This window comes from Passer montanus, unplaced genomic scaffold (assembly GCF_014805655.1).
Source record: "Passer montanus isolate IOZ18808 unplaced genomic scaffold, ASM1480565v1 scaffold53, whole genome shotgun sequence".
In the NCBI taxonomy this organism is placed as follows: Eukaryota; Metazoa; Chordata; class Aves; order Passeriformes; family Passeridae; genus Passer; species Passer montanus.
Window position 1 is genome coordinate 4,289,399 of NW_024370263.1, and position 21,796 is coordinate 4,311,194.

Below are 21,796 nucleotides of genomic sequence, written 5' to 3' on the forward strand. Positions count from 1 at the left end.
AGGTTATGTTGTGCTGCAGTTCTGGCTGTACTTTTGGGGTGCCTGACTGAAGGGGAGAGAACAGAACCCCTTTCCCCACGCTCACCTCAGTGTTCCCAAGGAGCTTGGGGTTACCTGGAGGGGAAGCAGCTCCTGCTTCATGAGGTTGTGTGAGGATTCATCAGGCAGCAGGGCTGCAGTGCCTGAGGCCAGTAGGACAGGAAGAAATACAAATACATTCCTGGGAATTCCAACACCAGCACTCCCCATCCCGCAGCCTCACTGCTCTCACAGCTTTACCCCAGCATCCCAAAGAAACAACCTCACTGCATCCCCTCTCCCTGTCAGATTCTGCACTCTGCCAGGCCCTGGGGTGGCTTTGGCCCCTCTCCCCTGCAGTGGCACATCCATGCCAGTCCCACAGGCATTCATTCCTCTGCAGCATCCACACCCAGGCTGGGGTTGCATCCCATCTCCTTAGTGCTGCGCTAATAAGTGGTGAGAGGCAATGTGGAAAACAAATAGAGTAATTAATGGCCATGGCTGCTGCTGCTTTTATTCACTGTCTGTTCCAGGAGGAGCAGTTTTACAGAAGGCAGCCTCTGCCCTCACAGTGCCCTTGCATTTGGCACCCCAAATCCCAGCGTGGGGAGAGCTTCTCAGCTCTGACCTCCTGGAGAAGCTCTTTTGCATCTCTGTGGATCCCTCCTGCTTGCTCCTGAATACTTTTAACAAAGCCACTTCAGCCACCTCAGGCAGGTAGAGCCTCAATGTAGCTTATCATCATCGTGTTCCCTTTTGCAAATAGCTGACATGATGAGGAGGTTGGGTTTTAATTAGGAAACAAGTGGCAATTCAGTTCTCAAAAATATTATTCACCATCAAACATTTGTACTGGCATAGTCAGACTAGCAATAATTATGTCCTCTGGGGGCAGAGATAAGAGCAGAGTTGAAAGTCATGCAACATCTATAAAGACTTGCATGAGAAAACACAGGCACGAGAAGACCGGGGCCTCCCGTTCGCAATTGCATCACACCACCCCTCTCACCATGTAATAAAAATACCTTGCTGACATTTCCCTCTGCACATTTTCTTCCCCTGACATGGCACACAGCAATGTCCTGGTGCTGCCTCCCACCCCAGGCTGTGCCTTGCCAGCTTGTCACTGTGACCCCCTGGCAGCACACATGGGACATCTCTGATGGCAGCACAGCTTCCCTGCATGCACACAGATAAATAAAGGAGCATCGCCCCCTCACCTGGCCAGGGCAAGCTTTAAAAGGAGCAGCATGGACAAAGCTGGGTGACAGAGCCACACCAAAACCATCCTGGGTGACTCGTGGAGGCACCACGGGGGTGGCACTGGAGAGATGAAAGCCACTGCAGGAGGGAGAGCCAGGGATCTGCATTAACACCCAGCCCTGGCTCTGCTCCTTCAGCAGCATCACCTGGAGCATCCCTCTGCACCCAGCTGGGCTCCTCTGCAGGAACTCTCACGGGGCAGGGAAGTTTGAGCCATTTTCACGCATAGATCTCCGCCTGTGGTTGTCCTTGCAGGTCAGTGATGACATGGACATGGCACCTCGCTCGCTCCTTGCTGGAGGGGCTCATTCCAGCCCTGCCCATGGGGGTTAGAGGGGCCTGAGAACCAAGGGCAGTGGGGCACTGACCCTCAGAGACCCCTCGTGGGTCACAGGGCACCTTCCCCATGTCCCCCAGCCTGTGTCATCCCATGCCCAGCTCAGAACTGACCCCTCCCCGAGAATTCCCTGATTTAAAAACACCGGAGTGTGTTGTTACAAGCTAAAGCAAACAAACCCAATGAGGACTGGAACAGCAAATGTCTCAAAGCCCCACAAAGAGTCAAAGTGTCCCTGTTCAGCACTGTGGTGGGATCAGACACTGCAGGAGCCTTTTCCCTGCACAGATTGATCAGACAAACAGATGTCAAGAGGGACCCATTGAGCATTTGCTGTTCCACAGGCTGGCTTGAGTGTAACTTGATAAAAGGGGAAAAAAATCAATAATTGCCTAATTTGGCTATAAATTCTGAGGGACAGAAGGAGAAAAACCAACAACTGTGCAGCTATTAAACAGTAGAAGGTAATTCAGATTCTGCCACGGCATCTATGAAAGGTGAATTGTGCAGTGCTGGAAACGAGAGCCTGTCTCCCCTGGGAGGTTCTGCTGGGTGGATCGGGACCACAGGAGTGGATCAGGACAGGGTCAGTGCTGGAGGTGCTGGGAGGGCTCAGGGCTCACTCCAGCCACAGCGATGCCAAACCAGGCACAGTGGGAGGGGGTCAACAGCTAAAGAATGCAGTGCTGAAATCCCCAGAGCGCTGGAGAGGCTGTCTCTGCTCCTTGGAAACAAGTCTGCTTGTGTGGGAATTGCTTTCTAGTTATTTCTCTTCCCTGGCTCTCTGTGCTCCAAGTGTGTTTACACACAAATTGGCGTTTGCTGCCCTGGCTGGTCATTGACCCGCATCCGATCTCATCCGTCTGGTCCCAGCACTGGTGTCACCACAGGCAGGGGCAGTGACAGCTGAAAGGGACACCACAGGCTGCTCCTGCACCTTGGCTGCCCAGCCCCAGAGCTGCTGCTCCAGCCCTCACCCAGGCAAAGCCAGCAGGAACATGGGAATGCACTGCCTGCTTGGGAGCGAAATGGCACGGGGTTTATTTGTACTTCTGTCACATCAAAGGGGCCCTTGTTTGAATTCTTCTGCCTTTAGCCTGGAGAAGAAGAAGGGGAAAGATTGGGTCCTATTAATAGCCTTGCATCCCACAAGATCCGAGCCTCACAAGAAGCCATGAAAGACTGCGGCATCTGATTCCCTGAATAAATGAGGTAATTTAGGGAGAAGTGCGTGCTCAGCAGCCTTCATTACTGCCTTCTGCAGCTCGGTGGGAGATGACACTGACAACTCACTTCGGTATCAGTAGCACCAGGTCCCAGAAGAGCTGTGCTGTGCCCAAAAGCATGGGCAAGGGTACTGGGTGCCACCTCTCCCACAGAATTCCTGATGCTGCAGCAAAAATCTCCGTGACTGGCACAGAAGGAGTGTAAGGAGCACCCCAGCAAGCTGAAGTGGGGGCACAGCTTCCTGGAGGGATGCCACATGGTGCTGGTGACAGGGCACAGGGATGTTTGGGAATTCACTGCACGGGGAAGGAGCCAGCAGGGAGCAGGGCTGTGTGGTGGGGCTCTGGTTCTGCATCCCCAGGGACTGAGGAGGGGACACCCCTGCTGTGGGGAAGGGCAGGGAGCTGTAGATGGGCTGGCATGGCTGGGACATCTGCTGCAGGCCCCTGGCATCGTCCCACTGCAGGATTTTTCACTCGAGGGCAGTGGGATGTGTGGAACACAGCTGTGGGTAACACACGCTGGGGCACCAGCCTGGATCAGCCAGAGTGCAGGGAGAGTTCTGACCCTGCTCCACAGCACAGCTCCTGGCAGCGCTGAGGTTTGTGTCACCTTTCCCCTAAGCAGATTTTCGGGCTCTAAGTGTCAAGTTTAATCCCAGCACCGCAGGTCCTGTCGCAGCCGGTGCCTCCAGCTGCGTCACCGCCCCGCACGCAGGTGCTGGGGACTGAGCTGCCCTTTGCACGTCGGGCCTGAGGTCACCAGGGCCACCAGCCGTGCTGTCCCCAGGCTGCTGGATGAGCCCTTGTGCCAGCTCCCAAATCTGTGGCCGCCTGGTCTGGAGTGAGGCTGGGGAAAGGAGCCCACGATCCCAGCAGAGCCGTGCAAACATCAGAACAAGGATTTGAGGATCATAGCCCATCCTGTCTGCAGCCCCACATGCCAAACAATTCATCTTCCCTCTCGGCGCCCTTGTAAAGCAGAGCAGTAAATTGCCTTCATTTCACAGCTGAGGGAACGTGGATCCAGCGAGGCCCCAGCCCAGGGGAGTGACCGTGGGGGCTCTCGGAGTGGGTCAGTGGGCACATCCACACGGGTGGCTGCAGCCCCCCCAGAACAGCCTTCCCCGGGGGAACTGGGACTGTTCTCAGAGAGATTTACACATCAGAGAGCACAGTGAATAAACCCTCAGTGACCTCAAAAGCATCTTTCTGCTAAAATGCATCCCCATGGCCGCAGCATCTGCAGCTCAGCCTGGCCCTGTGGCTGGGAAGAGGCACCTCCAGCAGGAGGGTGTTGCAGGTTTCCTACAGGCAACAGCCAGTGCCGTGTGTTCCACAAGGGAATTAGGGCAAATTCGGGCACCAAAATCCCATAACTGGGGGAAGGGGCCTGCTGTGGTCCCGGTGCCACCATGCCTGGAGTGGCCACTGTCCCCACAGCGGGATGAGGGTTAAAGAGCCCTGCTTCCACACGGCCTCTGCCTTTGCAGCTCATCTGGGCAGATAATGGACTTTGCCTTCTGACTTAATCTGCTTGATCTGTAAATCTCTCCCGTAATTGCTCATCACCCGGAAACCTGGAGAGAACCCGGACGGACATTCCCGCCGTGTGAGACAGCCATCCTCTCCCTCCCTGCCCTGCTCCTGCTGCCAGCCTGTGCCCAGAGCCCCCAGTACACCCAGCACATCAGCGCACCCGCACCTCCATCCAGGGGGGATCTCCTGATGGGAAATGAGACCGCAGCTCTCCCTTTCATCCCCCACAACCAAAGGGCTCTGTCCCCCTACCCTGCCTCAGCTTCTTCCACCCCTAAAAGAGCCGAGGCTCCGCGGGCACGGGCAGCTCAGGGGCTCGCAGCACCCAAACCCTGCATGGCACAGGGGCACCAGCCCATCCTGGGAGCTGGGGGATGCTCACAGCACCCAAACCCTGCATGGCACAGGGGCACCAGCTCATCCTGGGAGCTGGGGGCTGCTCACAGCACCCAAACCCTGCATGGCACAAGGGCACAAGCCCATCTCAGGAGCTGGGGGCTGCTCACAGCACCCAAACCCTGTCCGGCACCAGCCCATCTCGGGGGCCGGGAGCTGCTGGCAGCCCAAAGCGCCTCTCCCGGCCGCTGCTCGCAGCGTTTCATCCTCTGCGGCTGCCGAAGGAGCAATCCCGTCCTGCAGAGGAGCACCAGACGTCACACGCGGCAAGGTTGCTAAGCGAGCTGGTCCCTCCTCATGATGCACGACTTCATTACGCGGCTCCCTAAATGGATCTTACACACAAATGACATTTGCCTTGGAGCATATGAGCTCCCAAAATAGCGGGCGGCTCCCCGCGTTATTGCTTTGCTTTGCCGAAGAATGTCCCCATTGTCTGCGGGGCTGCTGTGCCCATGCCTGGCACGGCCCTCCGCGGCTGAGGCGTTGGGTACAAAGGGATGGAGACCCCCAAAGCAGCCCAGCTGTGCCCGGGGTGGCAGCACTGGGGCAGCCCGGGGTGGCCCCGTGGCCAGGATAAGCTGTGCCTTTCTAACAGGAGCCATGGGGAACAATTAATGCAGGCCCCGCTGTTCCTGCCTCAGACTTCTTTCCTGAGGCTTGGCTCAGGGTTTTTCTGCAGGCTGGGTGTTCCCCCTGAGGGGAAGAGCCCCAGGGGTGCTCCAGACTGCTCCTGCATGAGCCTCCCACCACCCAATGCTCTGCCACAGGGACTGAACCCAGCTCATGACACACCTCCCAGCACCTAGAGAGGTGACAGAGGGGACAGGCCACCGTGTCACACCCCAGGCTCCCAGGTAAAACCACTTCTCCTGGCCTGTGTCCTGCACCAGGGACTGGCTGCTCACACAGCCATTTCATCTGAAATCGCTTAAACTCAGCCCCGGTTTCCTTTGAGATGAGCTGAACCGTGCAGAGAGAAGGTCTGGCTCCAGCTCTGCACCGTGCATGAGGTACAAATAAAAAAGGAACATAAAGGTTATGTCCATGCCGAAGAGAGAAATTTGCTTTTCCTTTTTCCCCCACAAGAACATCCCCGGCAGCTGATCCGTGCAGCGCTGCCCTAATCCGGTGATAGGTTTTAATCCCATTACGTTGCCATGCGCTCGCCCGGGCTGGGAGGAGCAGATGTTTCCTAATTGCCACTTGTGCTGCCCAGGGGTTTCCAGCTCGGACAGCGTTCCTCGGCCTCTGCTGGCCCTGACGGGACTCCCTGCCTCTGGATTTGCAGGATGGGACAGCGCTGGCTGCTGCTGTGCCAGTGCCCCACCTGGAGCTGCTGCTCCCAGGCCGTGCTGTCCCCGTGGAGGGGTCACAGTGCCACTGCTGGCTGTCCCCGAGGCTGAACCCGGAGCAATCGGGGCTGCCCTGGCCGCTCGCCCGGAGGGAAATGTCACATTTGCATTTTTTCCATTTGTTTTGAAAGGTGTCGGACGCGGAGGGAGCCCCGTCCCACGGCAGCCCAGCTCCCACTGAGGATGTGCATCCCACACATCCCCTTGTGCTAGTGAAGAGTTTGGGGTTGCTCCTGAGGGTTTCCTCATCCAATCCCCTGGTACCCGGTAATCCCATTATGTCTCCACGAGGCTGCTTCCAATTCTGGCCGCTGAAGGAGCGATGTTTCTTAATTAGCTTTTCAACCGGACAGGGGTTTTACTGGCTGTAAGGAGCTGTACAGGTTTCGTTGCTTCCTTTCCCTGCCTCATCACACCGATGTCAGGAGCAAAAACAAGGAGCAGAAAGCAAATGGGAGCCTGGCACTGAGGACAAGAATCTCGGGGACAGCCAGAGCCAAAGCTCCTCTCCCTCTCCGGGATATTTCACTCCTGCCTCAGCCCTCGCATTAATCAGAGCAGAGATTACTTTTCCACATGCCAAAGCTGAACATTGATAAATCACAAATCTGCCCTGAAAACCACAAGGCTTTAATAATACATGCTGGGTTCCTGCTTGGATTTCCTTCCTTCCTTAAACCTCCAGTGTCTGTGGCTGGGTCTGTGCGTGGAGCACAAACATGAGGCTGGAGGCTCCATTTAATGCAAAGAAAAAAGAGAAAAAAAATGAAGCTAGGAGTCTCATGTAATCATGTGTTTCCTGAAGATGGAGAATTAAACATAACAATAATTTTCAGAGGATAGAAGTCCATTAAACCCACAGTAAAGCCCTCACAGCTGGCAAGGCACATTAGGTACCCAAAGCACCCAGGCTGCAGGTGCGACTGAGCTCAGCCCGCTGTATCTAAATAAAAAACAACTCATATTTTTCAAGATTGTTGTTTTTTAGCCCGTGATTCTCCAACCTGGCGTGTCCCGAGGGGGATTCACCCGGCTGCCGCTGGCAAAGGAAAAGCAAAGCCAGTGGGAGCCGACGGGCACATCTTCATCTCTTCACCGCTTCTGCCTCTTCCTCCTCCTCACCAGCCCATCCCGCATCACCCACGGTCCTGACGGAGGCACTTCCGAGAGACAGCGGCTGCTGCTCCAGGAAAAGAAAACAGGAAGGAAAAGACACCTCAGTGTCGGATTTAGCCAGGGTTTGCATCATTCTTACTCCTTCATTAATTACCCACGGCAAATTGCCGCTGTTCCCCTGCAGGCAGCCCCTCTCCAGTGGGGTTCACCTGCCGGGGGTCGGCCGCCCACCCCAGCAGCTCCAGCCGCCCTGGGCACCGCAGGAACCGGGGCTGGAACCGGCACGGCCGGCAGCGGTGGGGTCTGATCCCCACCCGTCCATTTTGCTGGGTGAAAAATAAAATAAAAAAAATCCTTTCCCCAGCCTGGAGAACACCTTCAGCTCTGCCGGCTGTTGGCACGAGGGCAAAGCCACCCACCCAGCCGTGGCACATCTCGCCCCGCGGTCCCCGCAGCCCCGACGGCCAGCGGGAGGGAGGGGACAGCGACACGGCTGGGGCGGCCAGGGGCGCTCCGAGCTGCTGAGGTGACGAGCGCGGTGGCAGCGAGCCAGATGGCAGCTCGGCAGCGGGCGTGGGACGGAGGCGATCTTCTGCTTCTGAATAAAAATTTTAAAAAACAAATTATTCTCTCAGCGCATCTCCCCAGAGCCAGCGAGGGAAAAACCCTCCTGGGCAGAGCTGAAGCTGCTTCCAGGTGACCCGAGGGCGCCCACCTGGGTGCACCCAGCCACCAGAGCAGGAATTTCCCCCAGCGGGTCCCACAGGAGCTGCTCTGGGCTCGTTCACATTTTCCACTTCTGCTTTCGGTGCTTTTTCCCCCAGAACTCTCCCAGCCCACCAGAGCCGGGCTCCGCTGTCCCCCGGCCCCCGGCTGTCAGGCTGGACGGGGCTTGGGGCAACCTGGGCTGGTGGAAGGTGGCCCTGCCCATGGCAGGGTAGTCGAACGAGAGGAACTCTTAAAGTCCCTTCAAACCCAAACCATCCCAGGGTTCCACGGCCGGGAATCTCTGACTCCGTGCTTTGGGGTCTCTGCTCCCCACCCCGCTGTTGCACGCACAGGGCACTGCCGCTGCTACCGCTAAAACCCCACTTTTCACAAAAACATTCCGGTCTGGGATGATCCTGAATCCTCCCTGGGAAAGGAAAGGCGCAGCTTCCCGCAGGGGCGCAGCCGGTGGCTGCCAAAGCCTCTCCGAGGAGCTGGCATCCCTCAGCAGCGTGTGGCGAGCGAAGAATCGGGCTGGTGGCCCATGGGCTGGGCTGGGCTGTGCCTCCCCGAGCGCAGGGAAAAGCCTGGAGCCAGGGAAAAGCACACGGAGGATTCGGGGGCGAACCGCACCCCGCCAGCGGGGAGGATGCTGTGCATCCCTGACCCCCGGGTTTGCAGGATTCACACCCAAACCCCGCAGCCAGGCGGGTCCCCGCTCGGGCAGGAGCCTCGGGGTGCCCCGGGTGCCCCTCTCCTGTGCCCCCGCACTGCCGCAGTGACACTGAGCGCTGCCACGGGCACGTCCTGCGGCCGGAGGGGACCGAGCCCGGCCGCCCCCGCCGCCACCGCTGTCACTGTCACCGCCACCGCCTCTGGCACCGCGCGGAGCCCCCGCCAGGCAGGTGCGGCTGCGCTCCTCCGCTTCCTTTGCCCGGCTCATGACAGGATGGTAAAAGCATCCTCTAGCACCGTGACTGCTAAATTAAGCATTGTTACTAATTAGAGCTTTCAGAACCTAATAACTAAAGCTATTATTCGGCTTGGAGGTGCCTCGACCTAGAGGGCAATTCCTCCCCGAGCCCCCCCAGCATCTGTGACATATGCCCCAAAGCTCGGGGGACACCTTTGTCCCCGCAGCAGGATGTGACCCACGGCCTTGGCCGTGCACACAGGACAGGGCTGAGCCCCAGAGCCCCCAGGTCACCTCCCTCACCCCAGACACTTGGGTGACCCGCCAACACCGATGGCACCGGCGCTGGGTGCCGCTGAGAGCACCGGGGCGCGGCGATGAGCCCCCTCCCCAGCCGGGAGCACGGAGGGCAGGGCCGGCATCCCACCCCGCCAGCGGGGTCCCTCCGCGGATGAAAAGGCAGAGCTGGGACTTTTGAAACTCCAAGCTTTATTGAGTTGCTTCGGCAGCGCGGGCATCACACGGGGGGAGGCGGGAGGCGAGGCCGCGGGGGCACAGCGGCGGCCGGGGGAACGCTTGCTCCGCTCCCCGCGCCCCGGCACGGGCCGGGGGCTTTAGTTGGTGGGGTGGTAGGCACCGCGCTGGTGCCACTGCATGTCCCGGATGCGCCTGACCGACTGGATCTGGGGGTGCTGAGCGCCGAAGTCTGAGCTGTCCTTGTAGTCCCCCTTTTCAAACAGGTACTGGTAGCCCCGGTAGCCAGGGTACTGGTATCCCACCCACCTGGCAAGGCAAGCGGAGGGGAGGTCATACAACACACGCAGCCCAACCACGCCCTGCGGAGCCCAGCCCCTTGCTCGCCCAGCCGGCCCCGGTCCCGGTCCCGGTCCCGGTCCCGGTACTCACGTGCCGCTCTGCACCCGCACGGAGGAGACCTTCTCCTGGTAGCCGTGCGCGTGGAAGCTGGGCACATCGTCGTCTATGATTTCGATCTTCTTGCCGGTGAAGCTGGGGTTCTCGTACAGCACGATCTTGTGCTCCTGGCTGTCCTGCAGCCGGCAGAGCAGAGAGCGCGGTCAGGGCTGCCGGCCCCGCGGGGCTGGGCTGGGCAGGGGGGCAGAGCCCAGGGCTGGGGGGAACCCGAGGCCAGGGCCGGCACCGTGTGCCGCCGCTCCCACCGATGCCGGGGGTGCTCCGCATCCATCCCTCCATCCATCCATCCATCCATCCATCCATCCATCCATCCACCCATCCCTCCATCCATCTCAGAGAGCCGCTGCCTGCGCGGGCACTGCCAGACTTACCAGCAGACGTCCTCTGCTCTGGGGTCACCTGCCACTGCCCCCGTCCCCGCGCCCCCTCCGACCCCCCCACGGCTCCCCGGGCCCCGAGGGCTGGGGCGAGGGTGCGCAGGAGGGGGTGCCCCTCCGCCCGCGGGGCTGGGGAGGGCGGGGGAAGGCTGGGCAAGACTTCTGGCTGCAGACCTTGGTCTGGCGGGTGGGTAGTGGCTGTCTGGGTGCTCTCACCACTTTGATGGGTCTCAGGGAAGTGATGCTGTCGCTTCTCCGGCTGTTGGTCCAGGAGTCCCAGCGGGGGTACTCCCCCTTCTCAAACACAAACTGCTCCCCTTTGCAGCTTGCCTGCTCGTAGCCCACCCAGCTGCAAGAGAGCAGGGGACGCGCTTTAGAGGGGGCAGCGGAGCGGGGGTCGGCCCCGGCACCGCCCCCGGCGAGCGCCCGGGCTGAGCCCCGGCCGTGCTCCGCTCCCTGCCAGGCAGGGAGAGGTGCCAGGGAGGTGCCAGGCGGGACTGGGTGCCTCAGGGCTGCCCGCTGGGGATTCTCCGAACCGGTGGCCACCCATCCTTGGTCCCTGGGGACTCACGGGATCACCCAAATGTCCTAGCTGGGGTTGTGCCCCTACCAGCTGTCCCTTCGTTCTGGGAGCAGCACTGCTGGGTGCAGGCTGGGAACACTCCGGGGGCTTTTCGGGGGCTCTCCCTTGCCCGGAGCCCGTGGCTTGGAGAGCACACACAGGGCCGGCAGGTGGGGAGAGGGCACCAGCGGGTCCCAGTCTCACCTGTCCCCGCTCCCAAAGGGAGGGAAACCAAACTGGGGATAGCTCTGTGATCTCCCTCCACGCTGAGCGGGGCTATCAGCCTGTCCAGGCGCCAGTGTCACCCCTGCTCACCCCCTGTGTCCCCCTGCTCACCTGCTGGCAGCGGGCACTCACCGGGGTGCGGCGGGCGAGCAGCTCAGCCCTGCTGGCCGCAGGAACTCCGCGGGGCGATGCGGGAGTGGCAGCGGGGAGACCCCTCCTCCCCAGCCCCCTCCCACCCCCCGCAGGCCCCCGGGCCCCTCACGTACGGTCCGGAGTGCACCAGGATGGAGCCCACTTTGTCCACGCCGGCTTCCTTCAGGTTGGGGCAGGCCCCGCTGAGCTCATGGCAGCGGCCCTGGAAGTTCTCCTGCTCGAAGATGGCAATCTGCAAGAGAGCAGCACCTCAGCGCGGGTGTCGCCCTCCCTGCCACCACCGCGGAGGGCACACGCTGTCCCCGACCAGGACAGCAGCAGCCCAGACCTCTCCCTCTCCCAAAACTGCACTCCAGAGGATTTTCAGGAGCCTGCAAGTGCAAGGCACCGCTGCCACCCGTCTGAGGGTGCAGGTGTCACGCGAGGCCCTGCCAGCTCTGTCCCAGAGCCGCGGGGCTCCTGGCAGAGGGATGCCCACACTCACAGCGGGCATCAAACAGCTGAGGGACTCGGGATGTGGCTGGAGCACAGCAGCCACCAGAGGGACACGGCGACCCGGACACCCGGGGACAGCCCCGGGGCCACCAGCCCAGCCCAGATCTCAGGGGACAGCGGCGGTGGTGGGAGATCAGCGCCTGATCTGTTCCCAGCCGCTCCACCTGCCCCGAGGCCGAGGGATGCCAAAAATCAGCTCAGTGGTGGGAAATCGGCATTTGATCTGTTCCCAGCCGCTCCACCTGCCCCGAGGCCGAGGGATGCCAAAAACTTCCCATTCCCCATCCCTGCGCTGCAAAGGCTCAGCAGCGCTGCCGGTGCTTGGCACAAAGTCCTATTCCCCATCCCTGCGCTGCAAAGGCTCAGCAGCGCTGCCGGTGCTTGGCACCAGCCGGGGGTGCCGGCAAGGGGAGCTCGGCTGCTCCCAGCACTGCCTCCGGCTGTGATTTGGGCACCAGAGAGGCTGAGGGTGCCCTGGCCCCGCTGCGGGGCTGGGCAGGCTCCCACTGACCTTGGAGCTGGCTTGCTGCTGCTTGGAGGCTGGCATTTGGTGCTCGGAAGCCATCATCGGCTGGGTTGTCTGCTGCCTTGGGAGGGAAACTCAGCACGTTAAAATCTGCCCCTGAGGCCACGCTGGGGACCCTGCTCAGAGCTCCGTGCCCTCTGTCCATGCCCTGCAGTTTGCCCAGGGAAGAGGGCCGTGGGACCAGGGCTTGCAGCAGGATGGGCTCAGCCTGGGGGTGCCAGGGACCAACTCTGCTGGGGCTGCTCAGCACCCCAAGCTTCCCCGGGCTCCTTGGGACCTGCCCGGGGTCTCCAGCACAGGGAACCATGAGCCTAAGGCATTCCTAAACCATTCCCAGTGCAGCCCAGGCCCTGTGGTCGAGGATTTCCTGCTGTCCCTGTCCAGCTGAGCTCCCAGTCCCAGTCCCACGTGGGTGCTGGAAGGGGCGATGGAGAGAAGCACTGGGGCTCCCCCCTGCCAGCCCATCCCCAGGAGCCTGTGCCGAGCCCTCCCGACCCAGCCTGGCACTGCCACCCCCGGGAAGGAGCCCAGAGGGACCCTCAGTATCCGAGCAGCTCCAAAAGGGGTGAAAACTCCTTCCTGACAAAAAGGAACGGGTGGCTTTGGGCTGCGGGGACGGGACTGTCCCCGGCTCAGCCGCTGCTGGCACCGGGAAGGGACCCCGGCCCCGGGGGTCGGCAGGAGGCTACGGCAAAAGAGAGGACAGCAAATAGCAAAGTCTTACCAGTTATACCAGTACCCGCTTGAGCCAGTGACGGGCTGGGCCCGGGAGGTGGAATTTATACCGAGCTGCAGCAGAGAGGTGCCAAAACTATTTACAAAATAGTTAAAGCCTGATTCAAAGCGAGAATGCTGGATTAAACCCCAATGAAAACCAGGGTCAGCTGATCCGCCGCAGCCTTTGTCTGCCCGAGCACCAAGCCCGAGTTATTTCATTACCTGTCACATTCGAGTCACCCGCTTTGTCGGGCTGGTGGCGAGGAGATTTGGAGTTTGCAAGCATCAGCCGAACGCGTGCCAAGAGCCGGGCCAGGCCGGGCCAACAAAGCCCCGCCAGCCCCGCTTCAGGCGTTCGGGGGCAGAGACTTGATCCCCCCGAGAGCCGGGCAGCCGCCGCCGGGGCTGCTGAGCTCGGCTCTTTCCATGCGCGATAAAACGCCCCGGAGCGCTGGGCAGCGCCGGCTCTGCCCGTCTGTGCCCGGGGAGGGAGCGGCCGTGCCAGCGCCGGGGGCAGCGCGGAGCCGCGCCCGGCACCGGGGCTGGGCTGGGCTGCACTCGGGGGGGGTGCTGGGCTCCTTTGGGGTCCCTGAGAAGAACCCCAGGGGCCCCTCGGTGACACCAGGACAAAGCTGAGGTGGTGAGGGGCTCACAGTCCTCAGGGCTGGGGTGTGCCTGGGTGGGCAGCACAGCCAGGGGGGAGAGGGCAGCACCAGGGTCCCTTTGCTGGCATTGGCCCTTATCTGGCTTTTTGTCCCTTTGCTGGCATTGCCCCTTTGCTGGCATTGCCCCTTTACAGGCATTGCCCCTTTGCTGGTGTTGTCCCTTATCTGGCTTTGTCCCTTTCCTGGCATTGTTCCTTTGCTGGTATTGCCCCTTTGCTGGCGTTGTCCCTTTGCTGTCATTGTCCCTTTGCTGTTTTTGTCCCAGCAGCTGAGGCAGGAGGCTGCGCAGGGCTGGGGGCTGCAGCAAAGGAGGTTTCACAGAGAGGGGACACTGCTGGTGCTGTGCAGCACCCACAGACCCCTTCACCCCACAGAGGGGCTGGATTCCCCCCCTGTCACCCCAGCAAGTGTCACCCAGCAGGAACAGACCCCAAACAGCACCTCCCGAGGGTCCCACAGCAGGAGATGGGCTGCAGCCCCCCAGGGTCACCTCTGCCCCATGCCCCACCCCAGGATGGCTGGTGACAGGGTCACCCACAGGGTGCTGTCACCAGAGCCTGGCCTGGTAGTGACATGGGGGGGGTCAGCCCTGGGGTCTGCAGCTGCCCCAGCCCCAGGTGATGGAGTATCCAGGGCCAGAGGGACCAAGGTGACCTTGCAGCTCTGCAAGGAACCCATCAGGCCATGGACAGGCCAGGGTGTGATCCAGAGTTTCCAGCATTCCCAGCCCTGGAATCCTCCTTCCTTGCCTGTGTCTCCTGCTGCAGCCCCACAGATGGATCCCTCCCCACCTCCTGGGTTAATCCATTCCATTAATCCCGAGCCCTGGACCCTCATGGGCCTGTCCCAGGCCCCAGTGCAGCCCTGCAGCCACGTCCCAGCCCCTCAGCAGGGCGCTGTCTCAGTGCTCAGCACGGCCCCAGTGATCCCCTCCCTTGGCTGGGCTGGTTTAGCTCATCCCAGCCTGGGCAGTGGTGGTGCCTCATCCCCCGGCCGTAGCAGCCCTGTGGAATGTTCTGGAAGCAGCTTCTGCCACTCGGGGCCAGGCACTCGCCTTCCACAGCCACCAAGCCCCCCAAAAAGGGAAAGCTCCTGGGGGTTGCTCAGGGACCTGCACAAAGCCCTCGGGGGGACTCAAGCCCATCTCTGCCCCAGCCCAGTGGGTCCCCAAGCGTGGCCACAGTGCCCCTGGGGCAGTGCCAGGGCAGCTCAGTGTCCCACCAGCACCCTGTGGCACCCCTGAACCCCCACCTCTGCCCCCAGGACAGCCTCCCCATGTCAGAGCTCATTCCATGGGAGAAACCACCCCAGGACTGTGGGAACTTCCTTGGGGACAGGCTGGAGAGCCTGCAGGTCGCTGAGGTTGGGCACAGCTGTCCCACCATGGGATGAGCCCCCCTTGGAGCGCACAGGGCCTGGCACCACTCAGGGATGGCTGCTCCACATCCCCCCGGCCCCCTCCCTGCCCGGGGACTGGCCAGCAGCCCTGGGAGCGGGCAGGAGCGGCTGTGAAAAGGGACAGAGGCACTGGAAAAACCCTGACGCGGCAGCGCCGGGCGTTATTTTTGGAAAGCTGCAGCCTTTGTGTAACACTGCAAACACTGGCACTGCCCCCTCTGTCCTCTGCGGGGTTGCTGGGCACGGCCAGAGCCCCATCCCCATCCCCATCCCCATCCCCATCCCCAGCCCCCCTCCCCGACCTCCCCCAGCCCAGGACCAGGCAGGCCCCGGCAGCCTCCAGCTCAGAGCTTTATTGAGGTTTTTGCACAAAAATCACCACGGTCACGGCAGCAGCCGGGGGACCCCGCCAGGGCCCCGGGGGGGGCTGGGGGTCCCTCAGCTGTTCTCGAAGCAGCCCCGCTGGTGCCACTGCTGGTCCCGCACGCGGCGCACAGACTGGATCAGGGGCTGGTTGGCGTCCCACTCGTTCCAGTGCCGGTACTCGCCCTTCTCAAAGACGTGCTGGCGGCCCCGGTAGCCGGGGTACTCGTAGCCCACCCACCTGTGGGGACCAAGGCAGTGCTCAGCAGTGCCCACCCCACACCCCCCAGGACAGGGGCAGTGTCCCCAACCCCATCCCAGTGTCCCCATCCCAGTGTCCTCATCTCCATCCCAGTGTCCCCATCCCGGTGTCCCCATCCCCATCTCTGCCTGCCACAGCTGCTCAGGGCCACTCCTGTGTCACCAAGTGCCACCGCACAGGCAGCAGCGGCAGTGCCCAGGTGGGAAATGCTGTGCACTAGGAGGGGATGGAGGGTTCAAGGCACCACAGCTCCACTGCTCTGTGGTGGGTCAGGGCAAGGAGCCACCATCCAGCCCTGGGGACATTGCCGTGTCCCTATGACTCCCTGTGGGCCAGAGAAAAGGTGGCAGCAGGGAAGGAACAAGGGACACGATGGGCACGAGCAGCACCGTGGGAGCAGCTGCCCCGCTGCTGTGGCTGTGCCAGGTGCCCCTGCCACCACTCTGGGGGACCAACCACAGTGCCACGGGCAGGAACCTGTTGGGGTGTCCCCCGTGTCCCCATCCTTACGTTCCATTCAGGGCCTTGACGCTGGCCACGCGGTCCTGGAAGCCGTGGGCCCAGAGGCTGGGCACGTCGTCATCCACGATCTCCATCTTGCGCCCGGCGTAGCCCGCGTTCTCAAACAGGTGGATCTTGTGGTCAGCGCTGTCCTGGGGGAAAGGGCGGGTCAGGGGCTGTCCCCTGCTGGTCCCCAGCGCTGTGGCCACCCCAGCACAGCCCTACTCACAATCTGGAGGGGCCGGAGGGACATCAGGCTGTCGCTGCTGTGGCTGTTGGACCACGAGTCCCAGCGGGGGTAGTCGCCCTTCTCCAGCACGAACTGCTCCCCGGCGTAGGCCTGGCGCTCGAAGCCCAGCCACCTGCAGGAGCCCAGGGTCAGGGGGATGCACTCCCTGTCAGCCCCTGGGGCTGCTCTGCCTTCCCCACCCCAGACTTACGGGCCAGACTCCACCTGGATGGAGCCCACCTTCTCCATCTCCTTCTCGGTGATGTTGGGGAGCTCCTCTGTCAGCTCACACCTTTTCCCCTGGAAATTCTCCAGCTCGTAGATTGTGATCTAAGGTGGGGAGAGATGTTGTCAGCCACCACAGCAGGGGAACACCCCAGGAAATGGGGGCAGTGGTGATCAAAGGGCTCTGGCAGTGCCCCTCCATCCCATCCTGTGCCAATGCCACTCCTTGCCCGGCAGAGCTGGGTCCTGCCACTGCCTCTGCCCTGACAGAGCTCCAGCCAAGGTTGTCTGTTTGGTAAAGCACAAGCTGGAATTTTGTCCATGACAGGCTGAAAACCAGATCAAACTCAGCACTGGAAACACAGAAGGTTTGGGCTAAGAGAATTCCTGAGCCACAGGCTGCCTCTCCTACCCCCAGCCTGGTCATTGCCCATTATCATTTCCTTATCCCTGCTGCCTCCAGATCCAGCCATGCCCTTGAGCTGGCCTGGCACGAGCTCTTTATCCAGTGTTTCCCTCTAAGCCCTGCCAGGTGCAGAGACCCCAGTGCCTGCCCAGGCTGCCCTGCTCTCAGCAGAGCCTGCAGGGTGGGCTGGAGCCAGTGCCAGTGCCCAGAGCATGGCACGGGGCAGGGCCCAGGGTGCCCAGCACCGTTCAGGGACCAGGAGGGTCAGTGGGGTGACCAGGCACCCCCTGGCACTGTCCCAAAGGGGTCCCAGCTGCAGCACCTGAGTCTGGGACAAGGGCAGAGCCTCCTGCACACACCACATAATGGGGGAATCAAGGGACAGAGGTGACACCCAGGTTCCTCAGGAGCAAATAAACAACAAACAGCCCCAGCTGCTGGCACCCCTCTCCCAGTGGCAGGATCTGCTCCCACCTCCAGCCTTCCCTGTCCAGGAGCTTTGTGGGAAGCTCTGCATCCACCACATCCTCTCCAGCTGATTTACCTTCAACCAACCTGGGAGTTTCAGTGCCTGGCCCACAGCTGATCCTGCTGTGCTGGGATGCTTCATCTCCTGGACTACGGGCTGAATCCCGACCTACAAACACACCTGGGAGTTTCAGTGTCTGGCCCACAGCTGATCCTGCTGTGCTGGGATGCTTCATCTCCTGGACTAAATCCCTGGGCAGCTGCACACCAGCCTGGCCTGCCAACGGCCTTGGCAGCCACGCAGGCAGGGAGCAGCGTCCCTCCTGCAGGCAGCAGCAGCAGATCCCAGCCCCAGCTGCTTCCCAACCTGCAGCCCACCCTGGGCTCCACACCAGAGCAGGGCCACCACCCACTGCTGCTGTGGGACAGCTGGAGGCCACTCCTGTCCCCAGCAGCACCTGCAGTGCTGGCACTGGTTCCACCCGGCATCCAGACGTCCCCAGTACAGCCCAGTATAGCCCAGTCCAGCCCAGTATACCTTGTAGTTGCCACCTCGCTCGCCAGCACCCTCCCCAGTCGCCATCTGCTCGGGGGGACTTTGCTGCTCGGTCATTGTGCCTGGAAAACCCAAATTGCAGGAGGTTAAGGCGGGAGGGACCGGGATTTACGGCTGGTGGTGACACACAGAGGATGAAGCTGGCACGGAACAGGCAGCAGGGGTTAGCACAGACCCCGCGGCAGCAGCTGTAAATCCCCAGGGATGTCCAGGCTAGCAGCAAGCTCCGTTATCCATCCTCCTCTCCCTCTGCACACACAAACGCTCACCCAGGCACCCGCAGGACTGGACCAAGCCACGTCCCAAGTGACACGGATTGCTCTGCCCAGGGCAGCTCACCCAGCGGCCACTAAACTCCCATCTCACAGCCCCGCCTCTGTTCCCAGCAGGAATTTCTCAGCTTCCAGCTGCTGACATCTTTCCCCACAACATAAATCTGACACCTCTCCCTTGCTCCAGCATCCCAGGGGACACCAAACCCGGCAGCTGGAGCTGCTGCTGCTGTCTTGGCCGGGGGGAAGATGGTGAGAGCCCCCTCTTCACTCTCCAGGAACATCCACAAAACTCTGCTCCAACACTGGAACACGCCTTCCCCGGCCACGCCACGCTGCCAAGGGGCTTAAAGCAGTTTGATAAGGTCCTGAACCAAACCCTGCAGCTTCACTTCTGTCCAAACCCTTCGCTGGGGGGCTCAGACACACGGACTCTTTGGAAAGCCCCTTGCAGTCCCAGCAGTGCTACCTCTCCGTGTGGTTCCGCTGTGCCGGGCGGCGCGGCCGGCCCCGCTATTTATGGGTGGCTTCTGAACAGAACAGCAGAATTCCCCGGGCGCTGATGCAGCAGCTGCGTCCACGGAATTCCAGCCATGAGATTTCCTGTCAATAGCAGCGAGCTGCGGGAGCGTCATGCGGATTTCTCCCGGCCGCCCCTCGCACACGGGCCGCTCGATTTACAGAAGATTAACGTCGAAATTCACATCAGCACGTTCACGCTGCTTCTTGCCAGGTTCTCTGGAAAACTCTGCCATCAGCAGTTCACAGGAGGGTTTAGCCTGGAAACTGAGTGCAGCATGAAGCAAAAACCGGGCAAAATATCCCCGATTGTGAGGGCTCCATGCAAGGTGTGACACAGGGCTGGGGTTGGCTTTGAGAGCTTGGCGGGAAGCTGGAGCTTCCAATTTCCAGATTGGTGTTCTTGCTTTAGCTTTGACCCTAAGCAGGTTCTCTCCATGGAGCTCCTTTTCTTTCTCTGCCCAGCATTTCCCAGGAACACGCTGGGAACACATCCTGGGGTGTGTCACAAGGGATTTCTGGAGCCTGGCACAAGGGTTTGTCCATCCTCACAGGCACAGGATGATGTAAGGCATCCAACCAGGAGCATTTCACACCAGGCACCAAACTGGGAGCATTTCACTCTGCTGGTAGCAGGCCAGACTCCCTCTTCACCTCTGAGTCCCTTCAGACCCAAACCATCCTGATTCCTCAGGGAATATTTTATCCAGCTGCACATATCCCCATTTACTACGACCCTTACAGGTTTTTCTACCTGCTGAGTGTGGCTCATCTTGAAATCAACAGCTACCCACAAAACCTTTAGTGTAAAAGCCAGGAAAGTGAATGCCCTGGGCCAGGCTGGACAGACTGAACAGGAGAGGGATGGAAATCTCTCCTGCTGTTTGTGTTAGAATGAAGCCCTTCAGCCCCATCCCTGCCTCGCTGGGTGACGCTCCAGGCCTGGTGTGACAGGGATCACCCAGGTGTCTCCAAGTGACTCTGCCTCATTCTGCCCATCCTGTGGTTCCTGGTGAAGATTTGCTGTCCCCATCAGAGCTGTCCCACAGGTGCCACAGCTCCAACAGGCTCAGGAGGAAAGGATTCATTTCTGCCTCACCAAACACAACATCAGCTGTCCTCAACAAATTAGAAACAAAGAATTTCTCGTGCCAGTCCCTTCCTTCCCAGCAGCCTCATTCACCGAGCTCTGCCACAGCCCCAGGGCCCTGGATCTGCCTCTCCCAGCTCTCCACACTGTCAAGGCAATTCCAAAAACATGACAGAAGGGGCGCTGGATCTCCTTGATGCCTCTCCCAAACAGACCTCAATTTCCTCTCGCTGTCAGCCTCTTAAACCCCTTTGAAAAATGACTGTTAGAAAATAGATTTTTTTTTTTTGTTAATACCTGGCAAAGCTAAACTGGAACTGTAATGGTACAGAACAAAATAGAGCAGCCAGAATATCTTTATCCCCTAGTAAACTGTGGAACACAAAATATAGGATTTTTATCACACCATGTGATTTCTATCTATGTATTTCTTGTGACCCAGATTACAGACTCTATAAGGCTACAAGGAGCAATATAAAAGCTTAATCTCCACAAGAGCTCCTTCAAAAGCATATCTGATACCATTTTGTTTTATATGGAATGAAAAAAACTCATAAACCACCAGACCTTGGATCTCCTCCTCTGCCAATCCCACGAGAAGAGCCAGAAGTTTTTTCAGGTTATATTTTTGCAATACATTTATTCTTGAGTGAACAGGACAGCCATGGAACAGCTCACCACCAGCTGGGAAGGATTCCCACCCTTACCCTTCTCCACTCCCAGGGTGAGCAGAGCTAGGCCTGGACTCTGCAGTCCCTGCCAGAACACCCCAAATCCCTTCAAAGCTCCATGGAGGTGGCTTCACATAATCACAGGATTATTTGGGTTGGAAGGGACCTCAAAGCTCATCTCCTTCTGCCCCCCTGCTCCCCCAACCTTCCATCAGACCAGGTTGCTCCAAGCCCTGTCAAACCTGGCCCCAAAAGCCTTCACCTCCTGAAAGTCCATTTCTAAAAGGAATTAAAGCAAATACCTGTTTTCCTTCCCAGCACTGGGCTGAAGGGATGGATCCAACACTTCCCTCACTTGGCTGCAGCTGCTCCTGCACCAGAGTCCTCCAGGGAGGTGCAGTGACCTTGGGCTGACAGGGAGCACAGTTCTGGTGACAGCTCTGCATTCCACTGGAATGGCCTGTTTTACCCCCAGAGCTGGCCTGGGGACAGCAGTGACAGCTGTGGGTACCCACCCCAGAGGTTCTGTGCCTGGACACACCTGGTGAGGCAGAGCCACCCCCTGAGGCAGCACCCCAGAACTGCCCAGCTGCCCCTGAAACACACCAGCCCTGCAGAAATCGGGATTTGCTGCTCCAAACCTTCCACAGGTCACACTTTGTCTTCCTAAATCTGCCCCACGTGCATTTCAGTTTGCAAACAGAACAGGGTGAAACAAACTTCTGTGGGAGGGAAAAGGGGATGGAGTGTGGGGGTTAAGTCCTATGGAAAGTCTGGGGAATGTCAAAGGTTGGAAAACCAAGCATTGCTTCTTTCTCTACAGGAAGTGAAAGGCTCTGGTGGATGGGGACCAAACTGAAGATGTTAAAAAGGTGAATTCGCAAACAGAAAAATAAAAAAGAAGAAATCCACAACTGGGAATTCCAATAAAAATTGGAATGGAGCAGCTGTGCTCCAAGTCCCTGACATGCCACCTGGAGCAGGGATAGCTGGGGATCATGAGAGGAGGGCAGTCAGAAAGTGTTCCTGAATTCCACAAAACTCATCATCCACCTTTAAACCCAATATTGATGTGGCTTTTTAAGCAAGGAGAAACAGCTGAGGAGCTCTGGGGGGAGAGACAAAGGACATGACAGGGCCTCCATCACCTTCAGCGTCACTTTTTGGACAAGAGCTGAACCTGCTCCAGGGCAGGATCCAGGAGTGAAGGAAGCAGCACATCTGAAGGAACCTTAGAGCTCACTTCCATCTCAAATAAATAGCAGGAAAAAGCACGTGGCAACAAAAGTGAAAGCACAAAAAATTCCAA

General features: G+C 59.8%; 2 protein-coding genes across 5 annotated transcripts; both read right to left on the bottom strand.

The window, feature by feature from the left end:
- Positions 1–9,389: 9,389 nt before the first annotated feature.
- On the bottom strand, positions 9,390–12,759 carry CRYBB2 (crystallin beta B2). The gene is made up of 5 exons (XM_039724603.1): positions 12,131–12,759; positions 11,238–11,356; positions 10,359–10,533; positions 9,781–9,923; positions 9,390–9,657 (listed from the first exon to the last, which is right to left on the bottom strand). The coding sequence occupies exons 1-5, from the start codon at positions 12,185–12,187 to the stop codon at positions 9,489–9,491; spliced, it is 663 nt and encodes a 220-aa protein (XP_039580537.1). The 5' UTR covers positions 12,188–12,759; the 3' UTR covers positions 9,390–9,488.
- A 2,510-nt stretch (positions 12,760–15,269) lies between these two features.
- CRYBB3 (crystallin beta B3) lies at positions 15,270–21,667 on the bottom strand. 4 transcript variants are annotated; one of them, XM_039724280.1, is made up of 6 exons: positions 20,790–21,667; positions 17,918–17,997; positions 16,492–16,610; positions 16,281–16,413; positions 16,061–16,203; positions 15,270–15,529 (listed from the first exon to the last, which is right to left on the bottom strand). In XM_039724280.1, the coding sequence occupies exons 2-6, from the start codon at positions 17,990–17,992 to the stop codon at positions 15,364–15,366; spliced, it is 636 nt and encodes a 211-aa protein (XP_039580214.1). In that variant the 5' UTR covers positions 17,993–17,997; positions 20,790–21,667; the 3' UTR covers positions 15,270–15,363. The 4 variants fall into 4 exon arrangements, with proteins under 4 accessions (XP_039580214.1, XP_039580213.1, XP_039580216.1 ...); XM_039724279.1 differs by having other exon boundaries at positions 18,677–21,667; XM_039724282.1 differs by lacking the exon at positions 20,790–21,667 and adding an exon at positions 18,205–18,816.
- Positions 21,668–21,796: the final 129 nt, after the last annotated feature.